The sequence below is a fragment of the Typopeltis vanoorti genome, chromosome 12 (genome assembly GCF_054136105.1).
Source record: "Typopeltis vanoorti isolate ZY-2024b chromosome 12, IOZ_Tvanoo_1.0, whole genome shotgun sequence".
Lineage (NCBI taxonomy): Eukaryota > Metazoa > Arthropoda > Arachnida > Uropygi > Thelyphonidae > Typopeltis > Typopeltis vanoorti.
The window spans coordinates 127,265,473-127,292,345 of NC_143560.1; the positions used below are offsets into that span (position 1 = coordinate 127,265,473).

The 26,873-nt window shown below is 36.1% G+C and overlaps 1 protein-coding gene across 1 annotated transcript in view; it reads left to right on the top strand.

Annotated features, from left to right (window-relative positions):
* Positions 1–26,873, top strand: part of LOC150101218 (catenin delta-2-like) — a 728,964-nt gene that overhangs the window by 237,098 nt on the left and 464,993 nt on the right. Inside the window, exon 5 of the mRNA XM_090401243.1 lies at positions 19,934–20,123. Within this exon, the coding sequence (XP_090257369.1) occupies positions 19,934–20,123 (190 nt within the window). The remainder of the gene's footprint in view (positions 1–19,933; positions 20,124–26,873) is intronic.

Consider the following 26,873-nt stretch of genomic DNA (forward strand, 5'->3'; position numbering starts at 1 on the left):
GTAATCTTTCTGTTTTCATTCTTTGAACGTGTTCCATCCATTTATGGCTATATTTTTTAATTTTTTCTATTACTAGTTCTTGATTCTAGTAGCAAGGCTTATACGTTGGTCATACATAACTGGTAATTAGTTTATGGAATTAACAACATATATAAAGTATATTAATTAAAGGTAACTTTAATAAATAACCTCTATATTTTGACGTCACGTTGCCATCTTCAGGAACATAAAGATAAGGTATGTGCACGCAAGCACTAACAAACGCAAATGAGGAAGAAGGCAAGAAACTAATATTGTTCCTAAAGTCCTAATGGTGCCCTCTGGTGGGCTAATTTGGTTGACTTGGCAGTTGGGCTGAAGTTCTCAAAATGTAAGTCTCCCAAATTTGGGGTAGTTTCATGCACCCAAATTTGTTGAGGTTAGGAACGTTTTTTAGAGCTGCTGAAGATTCCTTGAATAATCTCTCATATTTAAACTTGCTGCGGTGTATTATTTTTGTTTTCTTCCAACGAATTCTATGGTGGGTATCTAAGGTATGGTCTGCCAGCCCAGAGCGGCTGTACTGGTGAAACCGGATGTAGTCTTTGTGTTCTGAAATCCTGATATTTGTTGTTCTGCCTGTTTGGCCAAAGTAGGACAATTTGCAGCTGCAAGGGACCTGGTATACACCAGGTAGGTCTAGGGGAAGTGGTTGGTCTTTGGTAGAGCAGATAAGGGATGCCAACTTTTTATGTGGTCTGTAACAGGAAGTAAGGTCATATTTTCTGAGGATATTGGTTATTTTCTCAGAGGTGCCCTGGATGTAGGGGATGGTGATAGATTTGGTGTAATCTTTATTGTGGAGGGGGGGAGGGGGGTTGTGGTTTACTGGTTTGAGTATTTTTTGGATTTTTTGGGGGTTATAGCCATTGGCTAAGAAAGTGTTGTGGATGTGGTTTAGTTCAGTAGTTAGGGCCTTGTCATCTGAGCAGATTAATTTTGCCCTGTTATATAGTGTTTTTATAACTCCGTATTGTTGTGAGGGGGGGGGGGGATTGCTGGTGAATGTATCTGCCAGTATGGGTGGGTTTTCTGTAAACAGAGAAAACCAAAGATCCATCAAGCTGGCGGGTGATTAAAGTGTCTAGGAAGGGGAGGGTGTTGTTTTCCTCTTTTTCTAAGGTGAACTGGACTCTGGGCTGTTGGTTGTTTAAGTGTGTTAGGAAGGAATGGAGTGAGTCTGAGCCATGTGGCCAAATAGCAAACACATCATACACGTAACGAAGCCAAATAGTGGGTTTATTGTGGGGCGGAGTTTAAGGCTTTCTCTTCAAAGGTCTCCACAAAGAAATTGGCCACGGGTGGGGAAAGTGGTGAACCCATGGCTGTCCCCTCTATCTGTTTGTAGAACTTTCCTTGCCAAACGAAATAGCCTGAGTTCATTGTGAACTGAAATAGGGCTGAGATATCGGGAGGAAACTTGGCTTGGATGAGCTCTAGGGTTTCTTTGAGTGGGGCATTAGTGAATAGGGAGGAGACGTCAAAACTGACCATTATGTCAGTGTGTTGGAGTGAGAGGTTTTCTACACTGGCTTTAAAGTGGGCTGAGTTTTTTATGTTTGATGGTGTGTTGCCAGTATAGTGTGTGAGCGTTTGAGAACTTCAGCCCAACTGCCAAGTCAACCAAATTAGCCCACCAGAGGGCACCATTAGGACTTTAGGAACAATATTAGTTTCTTGCCTTCTTCCTCATTTGCTTTTGTTAGTGCCTGCGTGCACATACCATATTTTTATGTTCCTGAAGATGGCAACATGACGTTTCCAAAATATAGAAGTTATTTATTAAAGTTACCTTTAATTAAAATACTTTATATGCGTTGCTAATTCCGTAAACTAATTACCAGTTACTAGTTCTTGGTTTAATTCTTTCATAATATCTTCGTTTCTTTTGTGATCAAATAGGGTATACTTTGTAGTTTTTCTCATAAACTTCATTTCTACTGTTGTTAATCTTTGCTTGTCTTTTTGTTTTATTGTCCAGATTTCGCTTTCATACATTAAGACCGGTAAGGCTAATGTATTGTATACTTTTAGCCTGGTTTGTTTTTGAACTAGGTTTGGTTTAAATATAGAGTTAATTACTCCTGTTATTTTTAAATATTTTGCAATTTTTATGTTTATATCTTTTTCATATGTGATCATACATCCTAGGTAGTTAAATGAATTCACCTGTTCTAAGATCTTGTTATCTATTACTATTTTAGTTCTTGCTGGATAAAGGCCATAGTTTTTGATTTTTCCATTGATATTATCATACCATAATCTTTGGATATCTCATTTAGATTTAGAATAGCTTTCTGTAAGTTATCTTCAGAATTTGTAATTATTATTTGGTCGTCTGCAAAGAGGAGAGTTTAAGTTAACTGTAGGTGAAAGTTTAATTCCTTGATGTAAATTTTTACTCCATTTTATTATTATTTCATTTAAGTAGATATTAAAAAGAGTTGCTGAGAGGGGACATCCCTGTCGGACCCCTTGGTTTATCTCTCTTGTATATGATAGCTCGTGATTTAATCTTATTTGTATTTGATTATTTTCATATATACTTGTGACAGCTTTTAGGATATTATTTGGTATTTGTATTTGATTATTTTCATATATACTTGTGACAGCTTTTAGGATATTATTTGGTATTTGTCTTTCTTTTAATATGTTAAGTAATATGTTTCTTTTAACTTTGTCAAATGCTTTTTCAAAGTCAATAAATGCAATATGTGTTTCTAAATTATATTCTCTTCTTTTCTCTATTATTAATTTTAGGCAAAAGGCTGGGTCTATACATGATCGTCCTTTTCTAAATCCATTCTGTACCTCTAGAATAAAGTTTTCGGAATATTTCATTAGTTTGTTATTTAAGATTCTGCTATATATTTTGTAAATAGGTGAAAGTTTAATTCCTTGATGTAAATTTTTACTCCATTTTATTATTATTTCATTTAAGAAGATATTAAACCCTTTCCAACATATCATTGGTAAATGATTTGGTTAAGTTGATTAGGACCAGAATTCAGAAGTGAATAGATAGCAATATGAAACTTTATTAAGGTAGAAAATGACTTTAAGGGAAGATTTTATTTCACTAATCCGTGCACCTAAATGTTCAGTAGATATGTGGTGATAATTACTGGATTTAAAAAGGGCTTTGGCAAAATGTTGCACTGCAGGTTATTGTGTAAATTATAAGTTCTTATAAAATGTACAAGGGGATTTCACATCCTTTCATAAACTTTAAAGCTATGTTCTACTCTCAGAACTAACAGAAAGTTTTTCATAATAAGGTTTGTATTTCAATAAACATAGATTTAGAAACCTCACTTTTCCACTCTGTAGACTCTTTTATTTTTCATGCATTCATGCTACTGTTACGAAAGTAATGGTAGCATGAATGCACAATCTGCAATGCAGATCAAAGGCAGAATGTCAAGAAATAGGCATTTATCCCTTGGTATCTGGTGGAAGAAAGTATTACGATGTAAAATAACCTCCATTGCTAGCCTCACAGCTGTGGAGACATCTGACCATTGGCAATATAATGCATACCACTCCTTAAAACTCATCCACTGTCTGCACGTTCACCACACTCTCTAGCAATGCATTCCATGCTCCTACCACTCTCCATGCAAAAAATTTACTTCTTACCATTTTACTTGCCATTGTCTTTTGCCATTGTCCTTGCTCCTTCCCCTCATTCTATCATATGAAAAATTTCCTCAGTGTTAACACAATAATAACCCTCCAACAGCTTAAATGTACGATTCTAGGCCTCCCCCCCATCCGTTTTGTCTTCTATCCACCAAACTCTGTAGTCTGCATGAACTCAGTCTGTCTTCATAATCAGCATTGTATAATCCTAATATAATTGTTGTTATCCATCTCTGCACCCTCTTCAAAGTTACTTCGTCCCTTTCAAGTCCTGGTTGACCAGATCTGAGCACAGAAATCCAGTTGTGGTCTGACCAAAGCTTTCTACAATGGGACCACTACACTTATTTCTTGTCATCAATGTCCTCAACATTTCAGCAGTTCTCTGAAATGTCTTCACAACTTTTTCAATATGTTCTCTGACCTTAATATTTCTATCTACAATCATCCCCAAGATCCCTTGTTTCCTTCACTTCCTTCCAGTATAACTCCATCATGTGTGAAGCATCCGATCTTCAACAGAAATTGGGTCCCAATTTCTAAACCTTAATTTAGTTGCATTAAATTGATATCTCCATTCATTTGCCCACCTTTCTAGATTATTCAAATTCTCCTCAAGAGCCAAAATATCAGCACTATTACTAATAACTCTCCCATGCTTCACATCAACTGCAAACAACTGACTGAATTCTGTGACAATATCATTAACATAAATATGGAACAGTGATGGTCCCAGTACTGAACCCTGCAAAACTCCATTGATGACATTCTGACTCCTCCCTGATATTGCTCCCCCATACACAACACTTTGGTATCTATCGGAGTGCCTTACCCTCATCCACTGCTCCTTTTAATTTGTTGTAAAAGTTTACCAGATTACTAAAACAAGAGCATCCTTTAACAAATCTATGATGGCCTGCATAAATAACATTGCCCTCATCTGCCCAATTCTGTATTCTCATATAATGTCACTCAATAATCCTTTGACACTTGCTTCATCCTTATTCACATCAGTCATTTGTTTCTTTAGACAGCAATGCCACACTCCTTATTTTTATCAACTCTTGCCTGAGCTTTCCCATTCCATTTTCATTACCATTGTTACTAGCACTTCATTGATTTTTCTGATTACTTTTGGCGATGCAAGTTTTGCACTATTGGCAGGATACCAGATGCCTTGTTTGTGTTCAGGTTATTAAAGATTCTTTGTTTTTGCCTTGTTTGTGTTCAGGTTATTAAGGATTCTTTGTGTTTCTTTCTGCTGGAATACTATGGGTGATGTGAAGAGAGCAGTATGGGTGCAGTGGAGGGGACCTTTGCTTAGATCATCAGTGCAGGAATTGGAAGAGAAGAGTGATGCCAATAAGTTGGCCTTGTCTTTAGGTTCAGTGACTTCAGTGCCATTCAGATGTGAGTGGTAGAAACGTAGGTGTACAAATGTCGCCCCAGTGGCCTTGGCAAGGGACCAGAAGGAGCGACCATTTGGATAGGAGGCAAGTTTGCAGCATTTGGTCCTTTCAAAGTCTGATTTGGATTTGGTGATGATTACACCTGTTGTGAGCTGCAGTATAGGCACAGTGGACAGCTGGAGTTTTGGTCTTGGGCCATTTGTGGTATGCAGAGTATTTTTTTCTTACTGTGTTGGCCCACTTTTGAGAACCAAGCTTGCATGGTGGAATAAGGTATGAAGGCTTTCATTCCTGCGAGGATGATTTCTGTTATTCTGTCAGATCAGGTGTTTGGATCAGGAGAACTGAAGCAGTATTCAGACCATGGGAAGGAGGAATAGAAGTTATGGAGGTTATCCTATTTGGTACCTGTATATTGCCAAAGGACCTGAGACTGGTGGGTGAAGGTCATTCTGTGGCAAAAGAAATTTGTATGAAGTTGTGAATCTGAGTTACCAAGAGGAGAAATGCAATCCACAGTATACTTTGAAGGGGGTATTTGTTAGGAGGAGATCAAGTGTATTGGAAAATTGAAGGATGTTGTCAGGTATTCTGGTAGGAAGATTGATGATCTGGTTAGCTTTGTCTGTGTGTTTATCTGTGTCTACTTTGTTGCCATTGAATTTGTATGCTGATAGATGCTGGAGATGATTTGAAGGGAAATATCTTGTAGTTGGATGATGTACCATGTAAGGCAATAATAAATCAAGGTAATGTAGAGATCTTGCTGGTGGATTTGAGTAAGTTGATCATTGGCAAAGAATAATTGTTAGTAGTGAACCATTGAAAAGTGTAAGGTTATGTATGTACAGGTAACTCTTGTTATCCATTGTTTCATTGTTGCAGTACATAACAACTATCACTGTTTCCTCTATAAAGTGTAGAAGCTTCTGTGCATGCACCTTGTTCTTCCTCCACCCAGTCTACTTTGTTCAGTGGCTTAGTGTCCATTTTGTGTCCCTGCTGCCTTATCTGTGATATTTCACTTTATCTGTAAATAGCTTCTGCGCTCTTTGAGTAAAATGTCTGGCAAGAGACAAAGGAAACTAAGAGCGAAAATGAAAAGACAAATGTGGATAAAGACCAAGAGGTCTAGGAAATCCATTTCTTCAGAGGTGAAGTTCGAAGTTCTGAGTTGGTTTGATAGAGGTTAATGTAGCATTGACATTCAAAGGGCCATAGGGCTGAGTGATTCTACAGTGATAATGGCTTGATACAATGCCATTATTATTATAGATACATGAGTGCTCAATTGGCCATGATTAGTGATGAAATCTCGACATCATGCAGTTGAAAAAGTGAAAAGGATGCTTGGCTATATGGATGGAGCATCAGAACATGCCTTTGTCTGGGGCAGTCATATGAGGGAAGGCAAAAAATTTATGTGATCTCACAAAAGATAAAAAGTAGCTGACACCTTTTGCTGCAAGTTGTGGGTGGTTTCACAGTAATAAGAGTTGCTACACATTCCATAGTTTTAATGAAATTCTTCACGTTACCACTGAAGAATTTCATTAATTTCTCTTGAAAGCAAAAATAGGAGGTTACACAATGAGAGGTTACAATCAGAAGTTAAACTGCAAGTCAGGTTTCCGTTGAGAAATTCTTGATAAAGTAGCCTATAGTCTCCTGCAAGTCTTCAACTTCAGCATGGCAGATAAAAAAGATATGATTACGATGTATTGATCGTGAAAATAAAGAACTACTTTAATAGTTATTTGTTTTATAAGTACTGAATATTTTATTTACTACTCTTTTTCCTTAATATGTATGAAAAATCAGTGTATTTTTGATTAAATTAATCTCAAAGTTAGGACTCTCACTTGCTTAGTAACACAGCCTCTATTATCCCATTTCATAAGCCTCCCATTTTATGCATTTTTGATATATGTGCTTATTCTGAGAACATAAATCCTGTGTGTAACAAGAGTTGCCTATATTTTTAAAGGGAAGGTATTCATGCTGTAAAAATTACAAACTATATATATATCAGATTTATGTTTTGTGCTGAAAAGATTTGTGCATAAGCAGATAGAATAGCACAAAGGATTACTGTATATTACTAACCTTTCCTGTTCCATTTTGTTTAAGTGACCATGCCACCTGAGGTGATCTCCGTTCACACACTCTGGAAATTCGGAGAAACTCGCACAGTTGCTTTTGACATTCTGTGTGTACCACATATATAAAGTTTCGCATCATTTGATGGCATTGCACTATTAGAAATTGAATGATGGCTTGGAAATCCTATTGTACAAGATTTGAAGTTTGTTATTGCATAACTAGACAGAATAACACAAAGGATTACTGTATGCTAAAAAAAACGCACTGATTAGTATGAATAAGGAAAATGTTGTCCCTCTTTATAATAAGAGGGACAGTATCTCAGCACAGTAATCTCGATGTAGCCATAATCAGATTATTGTACTGAAATTTGACATCCTGGTTTTCTAGATCAGGAAGATTTCGAAGAGAGATTTCGTATCCCAATCACCTAAATTGGTTGTAGATACATTGCTTAAATTAACAAAAAAGTGTGGGGATCATCTCATGTTAGAAGCTTAATGGAATGAAACAGTGCTGAGAAAGGATTAATAATAATATTTAATTCTTTCAGTATGTCATCTCAGTCATTAAGGCATTGTTAGGGAGTACAATATGAGACTTGTAACATATACAAGAAGGCAACACTAAACTAAGTGAAATGGGAACGAAAGACTAGAGTCCTAACTATGTGGGGTGCCCTCTGCTGACACTGTTGGCAGCTTAGGATGTAAACTGGGATCTCAAAGTATTAGTGTTTCTCATATTTTGGGAAGTTTAATTCAGCCATATTTATTTAAATTAGGCTGATTTCTGAGAGCAACTGCGATTCCAAAAATAGTTTTCTATTCTAAATTTATTGCAATGAAACATGGTGGTCTTTTTCCAGCTGATTCTGTGAGCCATGATGATGATGATTTATTGTTTTGATGGCATAGTGAAAGCAAAGGTCATACTGTGGCACAGTGGCGCACTCAAGATTTAATCTTGGGGGGGGTGGGGCCCGAGTTCAGTAGATGATTTGAGAATATGCACTACGCATCGCATATGACCTATGACTGAGCATCTGCAATGATCGCCAATACATGATAATGTGATCTCCTCTGGCCCGGCTCAGACAAAGTAGTGCTCGGTCCACTCGAGCACTACTTTGTTCACCTTGTGTTCACAGTGGCCATGATTCCCAAGAGCTATAGGGTATTCCCACCTTATGTGACTGCTACTTCATAAGTAGTATAGAAATAGAAGACATGACATAACATAAATAAAAAAAATGAATTTTAATTAAAATTAAAATGAATTTTAATTTTAAAATTCTAATGAATTTTAATTTTAAAATTCTAATGAATTTTAAAAAAACATTAGAAAATTTTCTAAATTTTCTAATATTTTTTTAAAATTCATTTTACCCCCCCCCCTTTTGGTGTGTCACTAATGTGGCATATCAAAGGTTATAGCAATACACAAGATAAGCCAATCACAAATAGCCATGCCTGCAGTGGGATTCAAACCTGCAACTTGTTGGTTGGTTTCCAGGTATGCTAACCACTCATCCAACTATGAGCTATATCCAAAGCATGGTCCTCAAGACCAGATTGACTGTAATCATGACTTCAGATGTGCTCTTCCATATAGATGTTGACTGATCTTCCTGTCTGTCCATAGTAAGTCAACTTTCAGGAACATTGCACTTTATGTACTCCAGAACACAGAGAGAGAGAGGAGAGAGCTGATCTTTAGTAGAACATATATGGGTAGCAGGCTTTCGGTGGGGCTTGAAATCCATGCGAAGATTGTATTTCTTTAAGACTTGAGCCATTTTTTTCTGAAGCATCTTGAACATATGGGATGATGAATTACTAAAGTCTTTCTAAAGAGAAAGTCTAGGATTGGGATTATATAATAAATTTAGTTTAATCGTTTATCCAAGTGTGAGCAAACAAAGTTTGCACCTGAAAGTATCTTCAGGATTGGGGTAAGGTAGTACAACACTGGGAAACTTGTTGCAAAGGTGGACCAAGCTAACAGCACTCCTATCTCAGTATCTCCCATAATGCAAAACACATCTCCTTGCAGATATGTATAATGCCATGCACCCAGACTAGTTTTGACCTTTATTGAGGTCTCTTCAGTGGGAGCCAGGCCCAGAGTTGGAGACCTTTGCAATGAGTTGCCTGGTATTGTACTATTTTACCTCAGTCCTGAAGATACTTTCAGGTGCAAACTTTGTTTGGTTACACTTGGATAAAGGATTAAACTAAATTTATTATAGTCTAACTAAGTGAAATAAACTTTCAACATCTTTCTCTAAATCCAGAGTAATTTAATAAAAAAGGTGGCACACCTTTTGGCAACTCCTATAGGTAAAGATGACCTCGCTATTGCTTCTGCCTGGTATCTCCAACTCTGGGCCTGGCTCCCACTGAAGAGACTTCAATAAAAGTTAAAACTAGTCTGGGTAGTGGCCCTTCCCTTAATGCATGGCATTATACATATCTGCAAGGAGATGTGTTTTGCATTATGGGAGATACTGAGATAGGTGTGATGGTGTGATTGTTAGCTTGGTCCACCTTTTGCAACGAGTTGTCCGGTGTTGTACTACCTTAGCCCAGTCCTGAAGATACTTTCAGGCGCAAACTTTGTTTGCTCACACTTGGATAAAGGATTAAACTAAATTTATTATAGTCTAACCAAGTGAAAAATAAACTTTCAACGTCTAGGATTGGGCAAAGGATTGATTTTTTTTTTTTTTGAAACTGTGGGAACTGTAGCCAATGGATAAGAAGGTGTGGTGTATATGATTAAGTTGTGCTATAAGAGAATACTAATTGGAACAAAAGTTATAGGCTCATTTGGTTAGTGTTTTAATCATTCTATGTTATTGAGAGTGGGGGGGGGGGGTAAGGGACAATGGAAAAGTTTGTGAATGTATTTGCCTGTGTGGGTTGGCTTGCTGTGTACTAAAAAAGGTAACTTACCATTAGTTAGGCATGTCACCAAGGTGCCTAGAAAGGCTGAACTATTATTAGTTTCTTTTTTCATGGTTTACTGGATTCTAGAGTGAAGACTATTGAGATGAGAAAGGAAAGAGTCTAATGTGTCTGGGCCATGAGACAAAATGGAGAACACAATCATCCACTTATCTTAACCAGATAAAAAAATTTGAGAGGGGCTGAGTCAACAGTTTGTTTTTTGAAAATATTCCATAAAAAAAAATTGATAATATTGGGGAATGATAGGAGAGAACCCATAGAGGTGCCCTCTATCTTTTTATAAATTTTGTGCTTCCAATAGAAATATCTATAATGGATAGCAAAGGAAAACAGATCAGTAATATCAGGAGGAAAGCCTTTCTTTATAAGTAATAAGTATCGTTTAAGAGAATATTGGCAAACAGTGATTCAATATCAAAGCTAACCAAAATATCTGGTATTTAATGTTAAATTTCTCAATAGAAGTTATAAAATGGGTAGCTTTTTTTATATAGGAAGTGGTGTGATCACTGAGGGGATAAGAGAGCTTGTTAACTGTTTTGCCAATTTATAGCATAGGGAATCTGTAGCATCTACCATAAGTCTTGGGGTGGGGGGATTGTGCTTGTTTACTTTTGTTAATCCGTATATCTGGAGGGGGAGAGAAAACCAGAGGGCTTGAGTTTTTCAGGATGCCAGGAAGAAACTTTTTTCAAGCATACTTTTCGATTTCTTGATCTAATATTTGTTGGGATTGTAATCTAGAGGTCTACAGGTAGAGTGGTCTCTTTTGAAAAATCAGAAAGATGTCCATTTTTCTATTGTATTCACTGGCATTAAGAATAACAGTGCACTCCTCTTATCAGTTCTGGTGATGATTGTACTGCTATCTTTGTGCAGTTTTTTGAGGGCATTGAGTTGGCAAGATGATAATTTCTTTTAGGAGGCAAAGATCGAGAAAGAATGCTGGCGATGTCAAGCCTGTTGTTCTCCCTAATGTTGAACATTAGGAAGAACAACAAAATATACATCTGCAGTCATGACTGTGGTCAATTGGGCCTTGCAGACCATGCTTTGGAATCATAGAATCAGTTGGAAAAAGACCGCCATCCTCCATTGCAGTAAATTTAGAAGAGATTTTATAGGATAGGTACAGAGGAAATTTTTCACTACATGACAGGGGAAGGTGATCATTTGAGACATGAATGTGACCCCTGGAATTTGATTAAGAGTGTGGTTAGCAAAGTTGTTCAAATAATGCTTGATTAGCGAATGAGCCTAAGGAGTGGTATGATTCTGTATAAGTAATGATTATTGCAGTCCTCGAATGTATGAACATATGTGGGAGATATAACTTTTCAATTAGTATGAAAATGCCTTTTAGAAAAGGCATAAAACAGAAACTTTGCATTTGAGAAAGTAATTGGAAGGAGGCTGCGAGAAGGGAGTGGTGATCATGTTTTTCTCCCCAGTTTTTCCTCCGGCAGGCAGGCAAACCGGCCCTGTGAACACACCCATCTACAGTCATAGAATATACCGGGAGGCATAGGGCTAGTCACCTTATCCTCAGAACAGGTACGACTTATAAGGGCTTAAGATGGTTCTGTAACAGGCCAGTAGGCTTAACACATAGAAGGGAGAAGAAGAATGTTCTGAAGAACAGAGGTGGATGGAATGAAAGAAGAGGATGATTAGTCAATTCAAGTTTGAAGCTGACCATTGTATTGATGTTCACCATAAACTGCTCATGATTTATGTTTAGAGTATGGAGGAACATTGACTGTTTGGAGAAGTATCCATGAAAACACTTAAAAAGCATAAAACAGAAACTGGGTCTATGACAAAGTGATTGGAGGGGAATCTGCAGGTAAACATTCACCTGTTAAACAATCACATTCAAGCATTCTTTAGGAGGTTTATGGCAGACTACCTAAGATTTGAGAGGTTAGATGGATTTGGAATTGATGTAGTGTTAGGAATTATACATGTGAAAAGTAATATCTTGAATAGAACTCAAGTTTTTTCTGAAGGTTGAGGGAGACTATGAATGCAGTGTGTTTGCACCAGAATGGTAAAGATCTAAGTCAACCCTGGAAGAGAAACCACATCTTATCTTGGCTAGAGATATAAATATTATCAAAAGTAAGGGAGAGGAGTGAATTTAAATCAGATCATTAAAAATAAATGATGAGAAATAAGACATCTTGATTGCATTGAAATGCAGTAGGTTGCCCTCATCTTATTGGTGGCAAGGTGATCAGTGTTTAATATATATTGGTTATGGCTATCTTGGATGCTGAATCATTTTCTTTTAATGTGTTATGAAGGTTCATATCAGGAAATGATGACAGTGATAAATACATTGCAAACATAAGATTTCATTAAACACATTAATAATTTAGCTTCTTAATGTATTGATTTTTAAATTATATTTTTTATAAATTTATTATGTTTGGGAAATAATTCTAGCACTTGTATGAGCCAGACTTGTGTGTTTTGTGATTAGGTATTTACAGATGAAATAAGTATGTTAGGAGATTCCATAGCTCAGTCAGTATATGAACCCTTTGGATGAAAAGATGTAAATTCAAATCTCAGCTCGAATGTGAGGAACTTTTAAAAGATCTTTTCAGCTGAAGGTGAGTTTGCTACATTGGTGCGCCGCCCATATGTTCAATGTGTGCGATGCACACAGGCACCAGGATAGTAAAGGCGCCAAAGAGGAGGAAATACTTTAAAAAAAAAACGTTTTTTAAAGTGATTTTTTATTGGAGGGGGGGATAGGGGTGCCAACTAAAGTTTTGCACACAGGTGCTGGACACTACTGGCACGCCCCTAGTTAGCTGATATCATGGGTTATGGTTTTTTTACCTTGGATTTTTCGTCCTGCAAAGCAGATAAACTAATCAGAGAATTCATACTTTGATGGTCATTAGCAGATGACGTAAATAGGATTAGCTTCTGTAATGGTATTAAATGAAGCTAAATTTCTTAGTCAAGACAAGTCATAGCTTAAAGAAGATGGTGATAAATGGCCAGATGCAGATTATTTATCATTATTACATTTTTATACAGAAACATACAGAAAGAATGAGTGAAGGAAGCTTCCCAAGAGAGATAAAGAAATAAGTCTCAAGGGAGAAGGAATGGAGAGTGGCCTTTGAAAAGATGGGGAGAGACAGTAACACCCTACTAGACCTATTGCTGGTAATGAAGACATTTTTATAAAAGGAAAATAAAACATATTAACTTACAGAAAAGCACCAGTCATTATAAGATTCAGTTATCACACAAAATATGGAGAATCTTTCAGAAATTGGATTTCAGAATTTCATTTTGTAGAAATTGAGAGTTCAGTGGTTTTCATGATTTTCAAAAATTAAATTATGCCAGGATATTCATGATTTTTTATGTTGATGGAGAATTCACTTATGAAAAATTTAATATTCAAACTCTAGATTACATGGTGTGGAAAATGTATTTTCTCTTATGTGATTCAAACTTTTTACTGACAGTTTAAAAGAACTATTAGGCAAGTGAAAACCTTTAATCAAAAGCAGTTATAAAAGGTGGATATATGGATTCTTGGGTAGAATCTGTCCTCCATGAAGTAGTGCAGATAATAAGTAGCTGTCATGTTATAAGTGGTTTCAAAGATAAACATGATTTTGCCACATGACTAGGATGGCCTGCCATCCCTGTTTACCGAGGACACTCCCAAAATCCTTATCCTTTGTCCTATCATCCTGAAAAATGTCTGAGAGTTATGGAGGATTTCATACACTTTTTTTAAGAAAATAAAAAAAAGAAATTGAGGGAAATAAATTTCCCTCAATTTTTTTTCACCAATTCTGATTTCAGTCGTTATGGTTACAATGGAAAGATGGTCCTTTTGCAAGAATGAATGCAGTACAGTCGACAGGGTGTACAGAGCCATTATCCCGTCCTTTTAGTGGTTCTCAGTGAGATCTGCAAAAAAAAACCTCTACAGCTGTAATCATTCTTGATTCGAATAGAAACGCTGACCAACAAGGAAGAGTTTTAGTTTTGGAAAGAGATAGAAGTCAGTGTCATAGAAGTTGATGGTGAATAACTGGCTTTTGCCCACTGTTTTGACTGCTGTTTGGATTCTGGTGTGTGAAGGTGAATCCAAGTCTCTTCCTTAGTAATAAATCGATGCACAAAAGCAGTTTTATTCTTGTTAAAATGCTCCAAGCACTGTTCAGAGATTTTCATGCGAGTGAGTTTTTGATCTGCTGCGAGCAAGCGCGGCACCCATCTTGGGCAAAGCTTTTTCATTTGCAATTCTTCATACAAAATATATCCTACACATTATTTTGAAATGCCTATAATCTTAGCAAATTCACGCACTTTGATTCGCCGGTCATCCAATACCATATCGTGCAATGGTATTGGATGCTTTCTGGTGTTGTTACACTTTTTGGACATCCTTCACATGGATCATCTTCAAGGCTGGTATAGCCACGGTTAAACTCGGCAGCCCATTTCTTAATTGTCGAAAATGAATGGCAGGAGTGCTCGTAATGCCACTCGTTTAATGGCAAAAGAAATTCATTCGAAGTTCATAAACTTCGAATGAATTTCTTTTGCAGTTAAACCTTCTTTTACAAAGAATTTTATAACTGCACAATACTCAATTTTATCCATTTTAAGGGATACAGACAAGACTTTTTGCTTCAGGCAGCTGTATAAAACAAACTACTTGATATAGTTCACCCACAGTTTGTAGGTCTCTGCTTGGCGTCTTGCCAAGAATAGTCGATTCATGCTGAAGAGGGAGAAAGAAATGAAGGACATATGAATTGGTCGCCAACATGCGAAATCACATGCTTTATAGGTAAAATTTTCCAACTGTTATACAAGCAACATAACTACAATGATCATAAAAGAGAAGTTAATTTTCTGGCGTTTAGTATTAAACAACTCATCCCACAATGCAGACTAAATACCCTATTATCAGAATGGATTCTCCTCCTGTTGACATGCTCAGAAGTGTCGAAAGGTCTCAAATCTGTGGGCATACTATAGAATGACTTATTGATTTTAGGTTCCACAGTTTTACAGACTGATTGAGTTAGTCACGATCACATATTCTTAGTTATACTGAAATTGTTCTTCATTAGAATGTGACAGGGTTGTAATTATAATTATTAAGGGTATTATTTATCAATACAAATCCAAACTTATTATTTTATTTTATTAAATTATTTTAATAAAATAACCCTTATGTAGCATACTACATATGCTAAAAAAAAAAGATTGCTGGCCTGGTTGGCCAAGTGGTTAGCGTATCAGCTCTTCAGCCAAAAGACTGCAGGTTTGAATTCCACTGTGGGCATGGATGTTTGTGATAGTCTGTGAAAATACTAGTGTTGGTGGTCGTTAGATGGCATTGGTGTAGTTGTTGGATTGAGTGGTGAAGACAGAGATTTGTAGAGTGGGTGCCCTCCCTTGATGAGTCTTTGGACTCTCTGGAGGTGTCACATATTAATAATATTAATAAAAGGAAATAGCTGTGATTGGGACTTCTATTATTATTATTATTATTATTATTATTCAGGCCTCCATGGAGTCAAAAGACTCATCGTGGGAGGTCCTTCCTAAGAAACACAGTCTATCAAGACTCAGTGAGGGGGAGAGCCCCCCCCCCCCCCCCCGAGAAACACAAAGTCTATCATACTGCTCCTTAAACTCATTGACCATTCTCGCTCTCACCACTCCAGGCAATGCATTCCATAGTTCAACCACCCTCCATGCAAAGAAACTTATTATCACCACCATACATTATTGAATGTCATACATTTCCCATGAGATGAAACTGAATAACCATGCATCCTAGCTTCCTCATTGTTTTTGCTTGCTTGGGATAAGGATTAAAACCAAGTTTAAAATATTTTGGTATCTTTAACATATAATACACACACACACACACACACACACACAGTGCCATAAGTAGGCAGGTGCAATGGGTGCACAGACACCCATAACAGGTCCCAGGACGAAGGGGACTCTGAAATGGGATATCAAAATTATATTTTTCATTTTTAAATTTTAAATTTTGTCACTGTGGGTGACCAATTCATAAACATATATTATAATATTTATAAACAAAATTTCTATTTCTATTATATATATATATATATATATATATATATATATATTCCCCCCCCCCCCCCCAAAAAAAAAGGGAAGCCAAAAATAAAATCTTGCACATGCCACGAAAAGTTAGTAACGGCAGTGTGTGTGCGCGCGTGTATATATATATATATATTCAGGATGATAAGAAAATGTCTGTTTTTTGAATTATTAAAGATGGCCACCCTAGTGTGTCACTTTAATGGATTTTTTTTAGCACTGAGATGGAACTTTTTTAAGCATCTTTTCTTTATTTTCATCCTTATTAATATGCAGTGTATACTGTGATTGATCAATGTATCTGAAATGTTAGATGTTAATATTTTTTTTTATCTGATTAAATGTTTCTCTTGTAAATTTTAGCAATATGGTCTTGCCATAAATACTGTTAACTCTTGCACATCCCCAGGGCTATGCCAACCCGAGGGTGCAAGGAGTGCTCCGCACCTGGGCAGCAACATTGATAGGGCAACATTTTATGTAGCTAATATCTAATTTGGATTATACAATGCTGTAAAATTTTATCTCTCTTTTTTTTTATTTTTCGTATTGTACTCTTAATTCTTAATTGCACTTATATTGCACTTGTGTCTGTGCCCTTAGTATAATCCTTCTCTAGTAAGACTTTATTCTCTTACCTTCTATATTTCTCTTGGCCGATCTTTACATATAAGAATGATGCTAGTAGTTTGGAGGACAAAGGGAATATTAATGGCCAATGCTAACTTCTTTGTCTCTACACTGGTTCTAATTCCCTTTTCAGATTCAGGGAAAATTTATTTTTCACTGCGCCACCTCGAATCCTAGATTTACAAAGAATGTAGAATCAAAGAACCAGAAACAGTTTAGCTTATAATCTTATATTACTATAGGGTACGTTTGCAGTCATGTAGCCTCTCCAAAATTTAATCTCCCACTGTGGTCCGTAATTTATGAGCAAGTGCAACAGAGAAGAAAATCAGGCATGTCATCAGTTAAACAAAAAGAACAAAACATTTAATTCAATTGATACATATTACACATTATGAATACACTCTGATTTAGTAATCTGCAATTGCTACTGAATGAGCACTAATTTCTCAGATTCTCTATATCTATCTTAGCATGTATGACAAAGAGCTAAGTTTATGATTTACCACTTATACTTGCAAGATCACACTTATTCATCAATATTAAAGACATTTGCTAACTGAATTACTGATGTAGCTCCATGTGCTCTCATACAATTTCTCTCACAAAATTCTTACAACTTATTCATTCATTAAAAGACACAATTCCTAGGCTCCATGTGCTCTCGTACATTTTCTTTCACAAAATACTCATAATATACTCTATTATTAAAAGAAGTAATCTCTAAAGTCCTTCCTAAAATTTACAGATATCCTTTTTGTACACATTTACATAAAAAACTTAGACTGTACGTTACCAGTTGCTGGGGAAACTATTTGGCCACCTCACATATCTCGTCAGGACAAATACTTTAGACTCCATGTTCCTTCTGCTTTTTCTGAGGCATTCTTCAAGGGTTCGCTCTGCACATACTTCTGCCTCCAAAAATAAGTAGACGTTATTCTTTGGTGAACTGGCTCAACATCGTAACGAAATCTCTGTAAGTATCGGTGAATATCTTCTGCTGGGCTGGTCGCGATTGGTAAATTTTCTGGAAATCCATGGCAAAGTTCCTCAGTCATTATCTCGAATCTGCGGGGAACGAGGTGATGCCACGAGGAGGTTCCACACACCACAGCAAGACCGCACGAGACCTGGAGCGTAAGAGCACAAGCCTAAGAGTAAGCCAGAGCTTTCTGGTGCTGCACGACTTTTTAAATTGCGTGCCACACGTTAACACTACATCACCGATTTCTCCTTCCACTTTTCCAGCGTCACTTCACATCACCCAGTACTCAGCGCCACACACGGAATCCTAATGTATTCTTCGTAGTGTATGAGTGTGTGTGGGGGCGGAACAGCTTGCTTGCCAAAAGGGTGCACGTGTACTACTTGTTGCACGTATTAGGTTCCGGCTACTTTTACTTAATCGGATTATCTTTTTCTTCCAGCAATTTATAAGTAATTACACAAAAGTAGTAAGGTTTAAACAATTTAGCAATTTACAATACTTTACATTATAACATAAATAAATGAAAGATTCTCAGTTTAGTAATGTTTTGGTAAATTACAAGAATTTAGTATATCTGATATATCAATAATTGATTCAAATTGCAAGACCATGTTAAGTCGGTATGAAACGTGAATTAATTTAAGTTTCATTCAGAACTTAACAATGCAGTATTAGGGGCGGCCAATACCCTTGGCATGCCCCTGCACATACCCACGCACAGAATTTGCTAGCTTGGTTCCATTAGTAGTGCTTTGCCTCAACATTTGTGTGTTTATTCATCAATATTAAAGACATTTGCTAACTGAATGTTTATCAATAGAGAGAGAGATGTCTAGCTGTATGGGTTAACATGCATTGTGGAGATTATGAGAATCATGTAGCTGTAATACACTTCACATGGTTGGAATGCAGCCACCTGTTATTTTCAACAGGCCAAAAAACACCCTGGATAAGTAGGATGTTTGTGTATCTACAGAGGATGTATCTGACCGCCAAAGAGAAGGTCGACCATACTGAATTAGGATGCAACAGCTTCTGAGAGCTCTGAAGACATGACTCTGCTGTAATTCTTTGAGAATGCAGAAAGTGATGTTGCGAGAGATGAATGTTTTGCAGAGAATGATGTTGTGTATAAATTGATGACCTGGAGGTGAGAGTCTATAGTCATTCTACTGGACACTTCCTAACACTACAACTTATGCAGCAGAGGGTGCAAAATTATAGGCACTTATCTGGCAGTACACGAACTACAACACAGATTTCCTCTTCACAAATGAGAAGATTTTCACTATTGAAGAGTCATTTAACCACCAAGACGACTGGATATGTGCCCCAGGTGGTTGCATAACACCCAGGATTCAGAGAGGTCATCACCTATCGTTAGTGATAGTTAGTGAGAGTTATATAGTTAGTGATAGTTAGTGAGTGATAGTTAGTGAGACTTTTCCCAAAATGTGTGAAAATGCTGTGCTCAGGGCCATACCACAGATTTTGTGTTGTTCAGGGGCTATTCTTATGGTATAGCCCCTGAACAACATATTTTTCATGGAAGGACCTTTGAACAGGACCTGCACACAAGGCAAGGACCACACAACAGGGTTGGAGGCAAATGTGCCCAATAACATATCGCAATCTAATTGGCCATCTGGAAGTCCTGATCTGAATCTGGTGGACTTCAAATTGTGGTCAGAGCTTGAGAGTAGCTTGCAAGAAATGACACCCCAGCATCATCAGCCTGAAGGTGGATTTGTAGTGATGCATTTCTGTTCGATATTGTACAGGCTGCCATAGATATGCGTCCTTGCAGACTTCAGGTATGTATGAAGGCAAAAGGGGGGCATTTTGAACATTGAATGCTATTATATGCATATTATGCATGTGGCTGTATTGTGCTGAAAGCTGTAAATGATTTTCTGATTGATTAAAGGTTTATGCACTGTTCAAGTTGTAACAGTATTCATGGCTAGACTAGGTAATTTGCATATTCATGTAGATTTTTATTTTTCGAACAGGCAGTATCCTGATGCTTATTATGGTCAAGAACGAGCATTACCAGTCCAAACTCCTTATACTGTAAATTTTGAAAACCCAGCTAATGGTCATCGAGATGGTAGTGTGTCTCCAAGTTCTTCACAATTATCAGTGCCAGGTGAAAATGGGACAGTACTTAATCGGCCAACTCCACAAACAAAGCCACAGCAGGTATGTCACTGATACAAATAATACAAGTTATTTTTATTTATTATTCTGATTTTTTTATGGGAATATCAAACATATTGGATTGTCCAGTCTTTGTTAGACTGTTACACTAAATGAGTGATGGATTGAGAAGTGGGAGGAAAGGAAACAAAACATCAAGAATTTAAAAAAAAAAAAAAAATATAATCCAATGTTTCATTACCTATATATTTTACCTCAGAGGAAAGATATGCAAATGAAGACTTTTCCAAAGGGCAGTAGCAGATGATCAACTGCGAGTCTTGGAGTCAGCTGCACTCCAGGAAGAATAAGTAAGTCAGCAGACTTATTTATTTTCACACTTTTTTCTTCTATGTTAATTCTCTGGCAGTTCTTGGAAATTCTATAGAAAAATTAAATTTGTGCAGAAACAATGTGAAACAATGGTTTGAATTGATGAGAGAGAGGAGGGGGGGGGTCATCTCACATAGCTAATCTAATTGTTCTCTTCTACAGTTAGTCAGAGATTTATAAGAAAAACACCTGAGTTATGAAAACAGCATTCTGTGGTTCAAAAGTAATACATAGAGTAAAAGAAAAACCTGGTTTCTTAGATGCTAAGGAGATGATAGCTATGCAAAGAAAAATTGGAGAGTAAAGTTATTCCAAGGAGAACAGTCTTATATTTGTCTGGAGATACAAGTATGCCAAAGGAAAGAGTGGGAAGAAATAGTTCATTAAGATAGATTTAGGTTTTGTTTGTAATGAAATTAACAAGTGTGTCAGATCTCTGCTGAAGATTGAGCTGGAAATCAGCATAAAGTGTGTGGAGTACATATTCTGAAAGTTTTGTTCATTTGTGCAGTGTTAGTTTTGTCACAAAATATGAGCACAGATGTCATCTGCAAAAAAAAAGTGTAGGTTGCATTTGCAGTTGGTTGCAGAATGCCATTAATATAAAGAAAGAACATAGTAAGTAAAATAACAGAACCCTTTGGTACCCATTTTTTTGTCAGGCCTGAAGATAAAGACAATAACTTACTTAAAATTTTAAGCTAAACCCATGTCTTAATGATATCCAAGTTTTTCTATAGAAATTGGTTCAACTAGGCTAAATGTAGAATATGGTTTTGAATAAAATAGTTGAAACAGTTTAGAATCTAGTTATAGAATATTTGTTATCTTTGATATCTATCTATCAGCCATCTGCTTATCCAAATCACCAGCTTCATATCCATTCACATTTTGCCCCAAGTTATGCAGAAGAATTCCACATTTGAATGCCTTTACAAAGTCTCTAGCAGTATCATTGAGTAGCCATTTCCTTTATCCAAATGAATTGTCACTTTATTATAAAAAAAAGTAAGCAGAATACAGAGGCAAAATCTATCCTCCTTCAAAAAAACAATGCTCTCCCCTATAAAGTATCATATTGGGTGGACAGGCTTGATTCTATATTTTACTTACTTCTTCACTACTTTAACTATCATTTCTGAGATATTGATTGGTCTATGAAATTTGTCTACATGTAGATACAAGGATAAATGAAATAATTAAAGTAAAAACTTTTATTTGCCATATGTTTCAACTTGAAACAGTTAACTCTTTTTGTCTCTTTGAGCCTCCTTTATGTAGTGGAGCTATTTTGCTATCTTTCCACATCCATGGTGCTTTTCCAGAACAGAGGCTCAAATGATCAGCTTGGTAAGAGGTGGTGCTAATTTCCCTGTATATTCTCTTAATATGTAGTTTTAAGTCGAGTGTAGCGCATATCACAAGCTGTTTTGCACATGTCCTACAGATAAATATTAGTAATTATTTTTGGTTATGTCTTACTTAGAACTATTTTTTCAAGTGTAAAACCACAAACAAAGATGTCAGATAGAAACTATATTTTTATTTCTACTAGTTCCTTGAAATACTTTGAAATACTTCATCAGGAAATAACATGAATAAACTAAAAACTAGAAAGTAATTAACATTTCTAGCGAAAATATTTGAAAATGTTTAAACAATGGAAAGCATGCATTTGCTAGTATGCTGGCTACTGGTTCATCAGTTGGTTGCTATAACCTACTACTGGTAGATATAAGTGTGCTGTGATGGATTAAGGAAGACTAGACTTGATATAAAATTGTCCATTGTTTTTTGTTACATTGTGGAGAATGCTTCATCATTTCAGCTGATTCTTTGAACGCTCTTGAGTAAAAATGGTAATCAGTGTTGAGCATTTCAGTTTGTTGCTATTCTACTTGGTGTTTTGTTTCTGTTGTATGTGCTGCCAGCCCTGATTTGTGCTTTCTTTCATTCTAAACTTCCATGAAGTGTTCCGATCAGTGTATCACACCAGATCTGCCATTCTGTCCTATGTAGTTTAGATCACAATTACAATGGATCTTTTAGACACCTGGTTTTTTGAGTGGCAGATGTAGAGGTTTCAGATGTTCAGAGATTTTTTGGATTATTTAGAAAGAGACCTAAGTTTTATTTCCAGAGCAATCTTGCTATTTTTTGTGTGATTTATATATATATTGAATTTCATATTGGAAAGAAGAACATGTAAGAAAGTTTTAAAGCAAATAAAAGTTGAGCAGCTCTCAGATGCAAACTGTACACTAAAATACACAAACATGATTGAAGAGAAAATGAAAGAGTTTGAGAACGGAAACCAAACCTTGGAAATTCAGTGGCAAGCCCTGAGAAAAACACTGGTTGATTCAGCCAGAGAGGCATGTGGAGGTTGTCTGTAAGGATAGAAAAATCAGAACTCCATGGTGGACAGAAGTTAAAGAGGCAGTGAAAGAAAAGAAGAAAGCATATCAAAAGTTCCTTGCAAATAAGTCAGCTTGTGCTCTTAGAGAATACAGAGACAAATGTAAGAAAGATAAACACTGTGTAAAACTAGCCAAACAAAAGTCACAGGAAGAACTTTGGTAAGAACCTAGAAAATAAATATCAAGAAGGTGGCAAGATATTCTGGAGGTTGTTGAAAAAGCTCAGAAATGGAGGAAAGAGTGCTGTAAAAGGAATTGGAGGTGACATGAAAACAGGAGAAAATGATATCCTTCAAGTATGGGGTAATTACTTCGAAAAATTGCTAAATGAAACAAGCAGTGATGACAGCACAGTGGGAAAAAACACTGACCAGACATGCAGTCAGGAATACATATCCATACAAGCATAGTTCAGAACGCCTGGACAGAGGGACAAATTCCAGATGATTGGAGTAGAGCTCTAATAGTACCCATATACAAAAAGGGAAATAAAAACTGAATGTGAGAATTACAGAGGTATTTCTCTATGAGTGTTCCTGGTAAGATATATGCAAGTATACTTGAGAAACGGTTGAGAAGGATTGTGGAAGAGAAGCTTGGTGAAGAACAAGATTGATTCAGATCAAATAGAGGCTGTCAGGATCAAATTTTCATTTTACGACAGACAGTTGAGAAATCATGAGAATATAATAGGTGAGTTAGCCGATCTCATATGGAGGTAGCAGGGTTTTTCTAAACTCAGGTTTTTCATCCCGTATACAGACAGATTGGCCCTTCAGAACACATGCAATTTACAGACAAAAAAATACTAACCGTGGTGGTAGTGGTTGTGGCCAGTAGATGGCGTTGATGTAGGTGATTGGTAGTAGAGGTTCTGTGTAGTAGTGGAGATGGAGAGTTGTACAGTAGGTGTCCTACCACGATGAGTCTTCGGACTCCTTGGAGGTGTCACGAATAATAATAATAATAACAAAGATCTGTATTTAAGTTTTGTAGATCTGGAAAAGACATATGAGAAGATGCCAAGAGAGAAGCTATTCGAAACACTACAATTATATGGTGTCAATGGAGCATTATATCAAGCAATACTTAGTCTTTATTTGAGGTGTAAGTCAGCAGTTAGAATTGAAGGAAGTACAGGTAGGTGGTTTAATGTTAAATCTGGTGTCAGACAAAGATGTACTTTATCCCCTCTGTTATTCATTATCTATATGGATCACATTATGAAGGAAAGTGGCATTAAACCTGATATCAAATTGGAGATGTTGATCTCAGCTCTTTGCTTCATGCGAACGATGTTATACTTCTAAATAAATTCGCTACAAGTCTGCAAGATTCCCTGACTAAAGTGAATAACTGTTGTAATAGATTTGGTATGAAGGTCAGCATTAAAAACACAGAAACATTGAAAATATCAACTGCATTTTGAATGGAGAACCTATAGAACAATTATAGCACGATTTTTAGTGAAGATGGTAAATTAAATATGGAAATAGACAACAGAATCAACAAAGCTGGTATGGTAAGAAGTCAACTGAATAAATTTATATGGAATAAGAGAGAAATTATCCAAAACACTAAATTAGCTATATACAAGACAGTATTCAAGCTAATTTTAACTTATGGATCTGAGTACTGAGTTAGAAGTAAAACACTTGACCAAAGACTAGAAACCACAGATATGAGAGTCCTGAGAAAGATTAGGGGCATGAACAGATGGCATCAATGGCAATATCATATTAAAAATGAGGATATTAGGAAAGAATTTGACATTGTCAGCATCCAGGAATGTGTTAGTAGAGCTAATCTCAGGTGGTATGGTCACTTAAACAGAATGGGAGAGGAAAGATTAGCAAAACAAGTGTTCTCTGCCAGGTTGGCAGGAAAAAGACCCAGAGGAAGACCATGATATAGGTGGATTGATATAGTAAAAAGAGCCTTAGAAGATAGAAATAGAAGATCTGATAATGTTGGACTCTTGACAGGTAACAGACTGATTTGAAGGAAAATTGTAGATAGGAAGTTAGTAATGATATAATTTTTCATGTAGTACTATCGTATCCTGTACACTCTTTGAGGTTATATATATCAGGAATTTGATGACGATATATAAATATATATATATATATATATATATTGAAGAATCGCTGCTCCTTTGTATTTCTTTTTTTTTCTTCTTTTGATTGTTTTGGAGAAATAGAATGTTTTTTTGACTAATTATTAAAAACAACTTGTAAGTCCACAGTAATAACTTTAATTAATAAATAAGGTAGATATTTCATACTAAAAATAATAGCACATCTTCAGTGTTACAAACAGATAGGAATAGAATACAAGTAACGAATATTCGGTGGATCACCTATTAAAATACAATGTTGTCGCGAGCTAGGAAATAAAAGAAATTTATAAATAATTAATATTTAGGATAATATTTAAGCCTCTCTCTCGAAGATCTGGGAGACTTTTATTTTATGTAATCATTAAAAAACTAATTATCTTAAATATTCATTATTTATTAATTTCTTTCATTTCCTAGCTCGCGACAACATTGTATTTTAATAGGTGATCCACCGAATATTCGTTACTTGTATTCTATTCCTATCTGTTTGTAACACTGAAGATGTACTATTATTTTTAGTATGAATTATCTACCTTATTTATTAATTAAAGTTATTACTGTGGACTTACGTGTTGTTTTTAATAATTATACTATGCCACAGGTCCCTCTAAAAATAAGAATTTTTTGACTAATGTTCTGTTGTAGCTATTTTTTGGAAGTGCAAAATTAAGATACTGTAGCTCCTGGTTTCTTTTATCTATGTTGGTGGAAATTTTGTAGGCTCTATCCTGTAAGGAATGAATGTCTATTTTTTGCCCTATTTCAACTAGTGTATCCAAAAGTGGTCAAGACCTATTTCTTTCTAATTCAGCTGTGAATTTAATCAGAGGATGAATGTTGTTAAGAAAGGTGATGAAATCATCTCATGACCATCCAGCATAATAATTAATGCATGCTTTCCATTGTTTAAGCATTTTCAAATACTAGACTTGATGTAGTTTTTTTTTCAGTAGAAATGTTAATTATTATTACTTGCTTTCTAGTTTTTAGTTTATTCATGTTCTTTCCTAATGAAGAGAAATGAAGTATTTCATGAAACTAGTCAAAATAAAAACATTGTTTCTATTTCATATCTTTGTTTTATGTTTTATACCAGAAAAGATAGATCTAAAAGTTTCGTATCCCCACAGAAGCCTATGCAAAAAATTATATCTTACTTTTTTAGACTGTAATGAGTGTGTGTATTTGTTTGTGAAATTTAATACAGGATATATATTTAGGATATGTGATTAGATATCCAATATTGTATCATATTGGTGGGATTATGCTAGAAGAAACTGATGAGGCTAAGGATCCTGGAGTGTTAGTAGATAAGAAGTTGAAGTTCAGGGGCCATGTACCGAAGATTGCAAATACAACTCAAGAGATAATTCAATGCTGAAATGAATGTTCACATGTAAAGATAAGGATGTCATTTTGCCTCTTTACAAGGCCTTGATAAGACCTCATTTGGACTATGGTGTGCAAGGCAGGTTTCCTGGTTTCTGTTGGGATTCTGATATAGTGGAGAGAGTGTTAAAAATGATATCAGAATTGTGGAATACTGATTATATTATCATGATTATTATGTAACACCTTCAGGAAGTCCAAAGACTCATCAAAGGAGGACACCTACTTTACAACTCTTGGTCTCCACCAGTCCACTAACTGCTACTACCTTCATCATCTACACCAGTGCTATCTACTGCTGACCACCACCACTAGTATTTTCACAGACAATTGCAAACATCCATGCCCACGGCAGGATTTGAGCCCACAACCTTTTGGATGGAAAGCAGATACACTAACCAATCAGGCCAGCAGACTGCAGACACTAGCAAACAGTAGAAAGAGGGATTATATGATTGAGACTTACAAACTTCTGAAAGGGTCATACAGGAT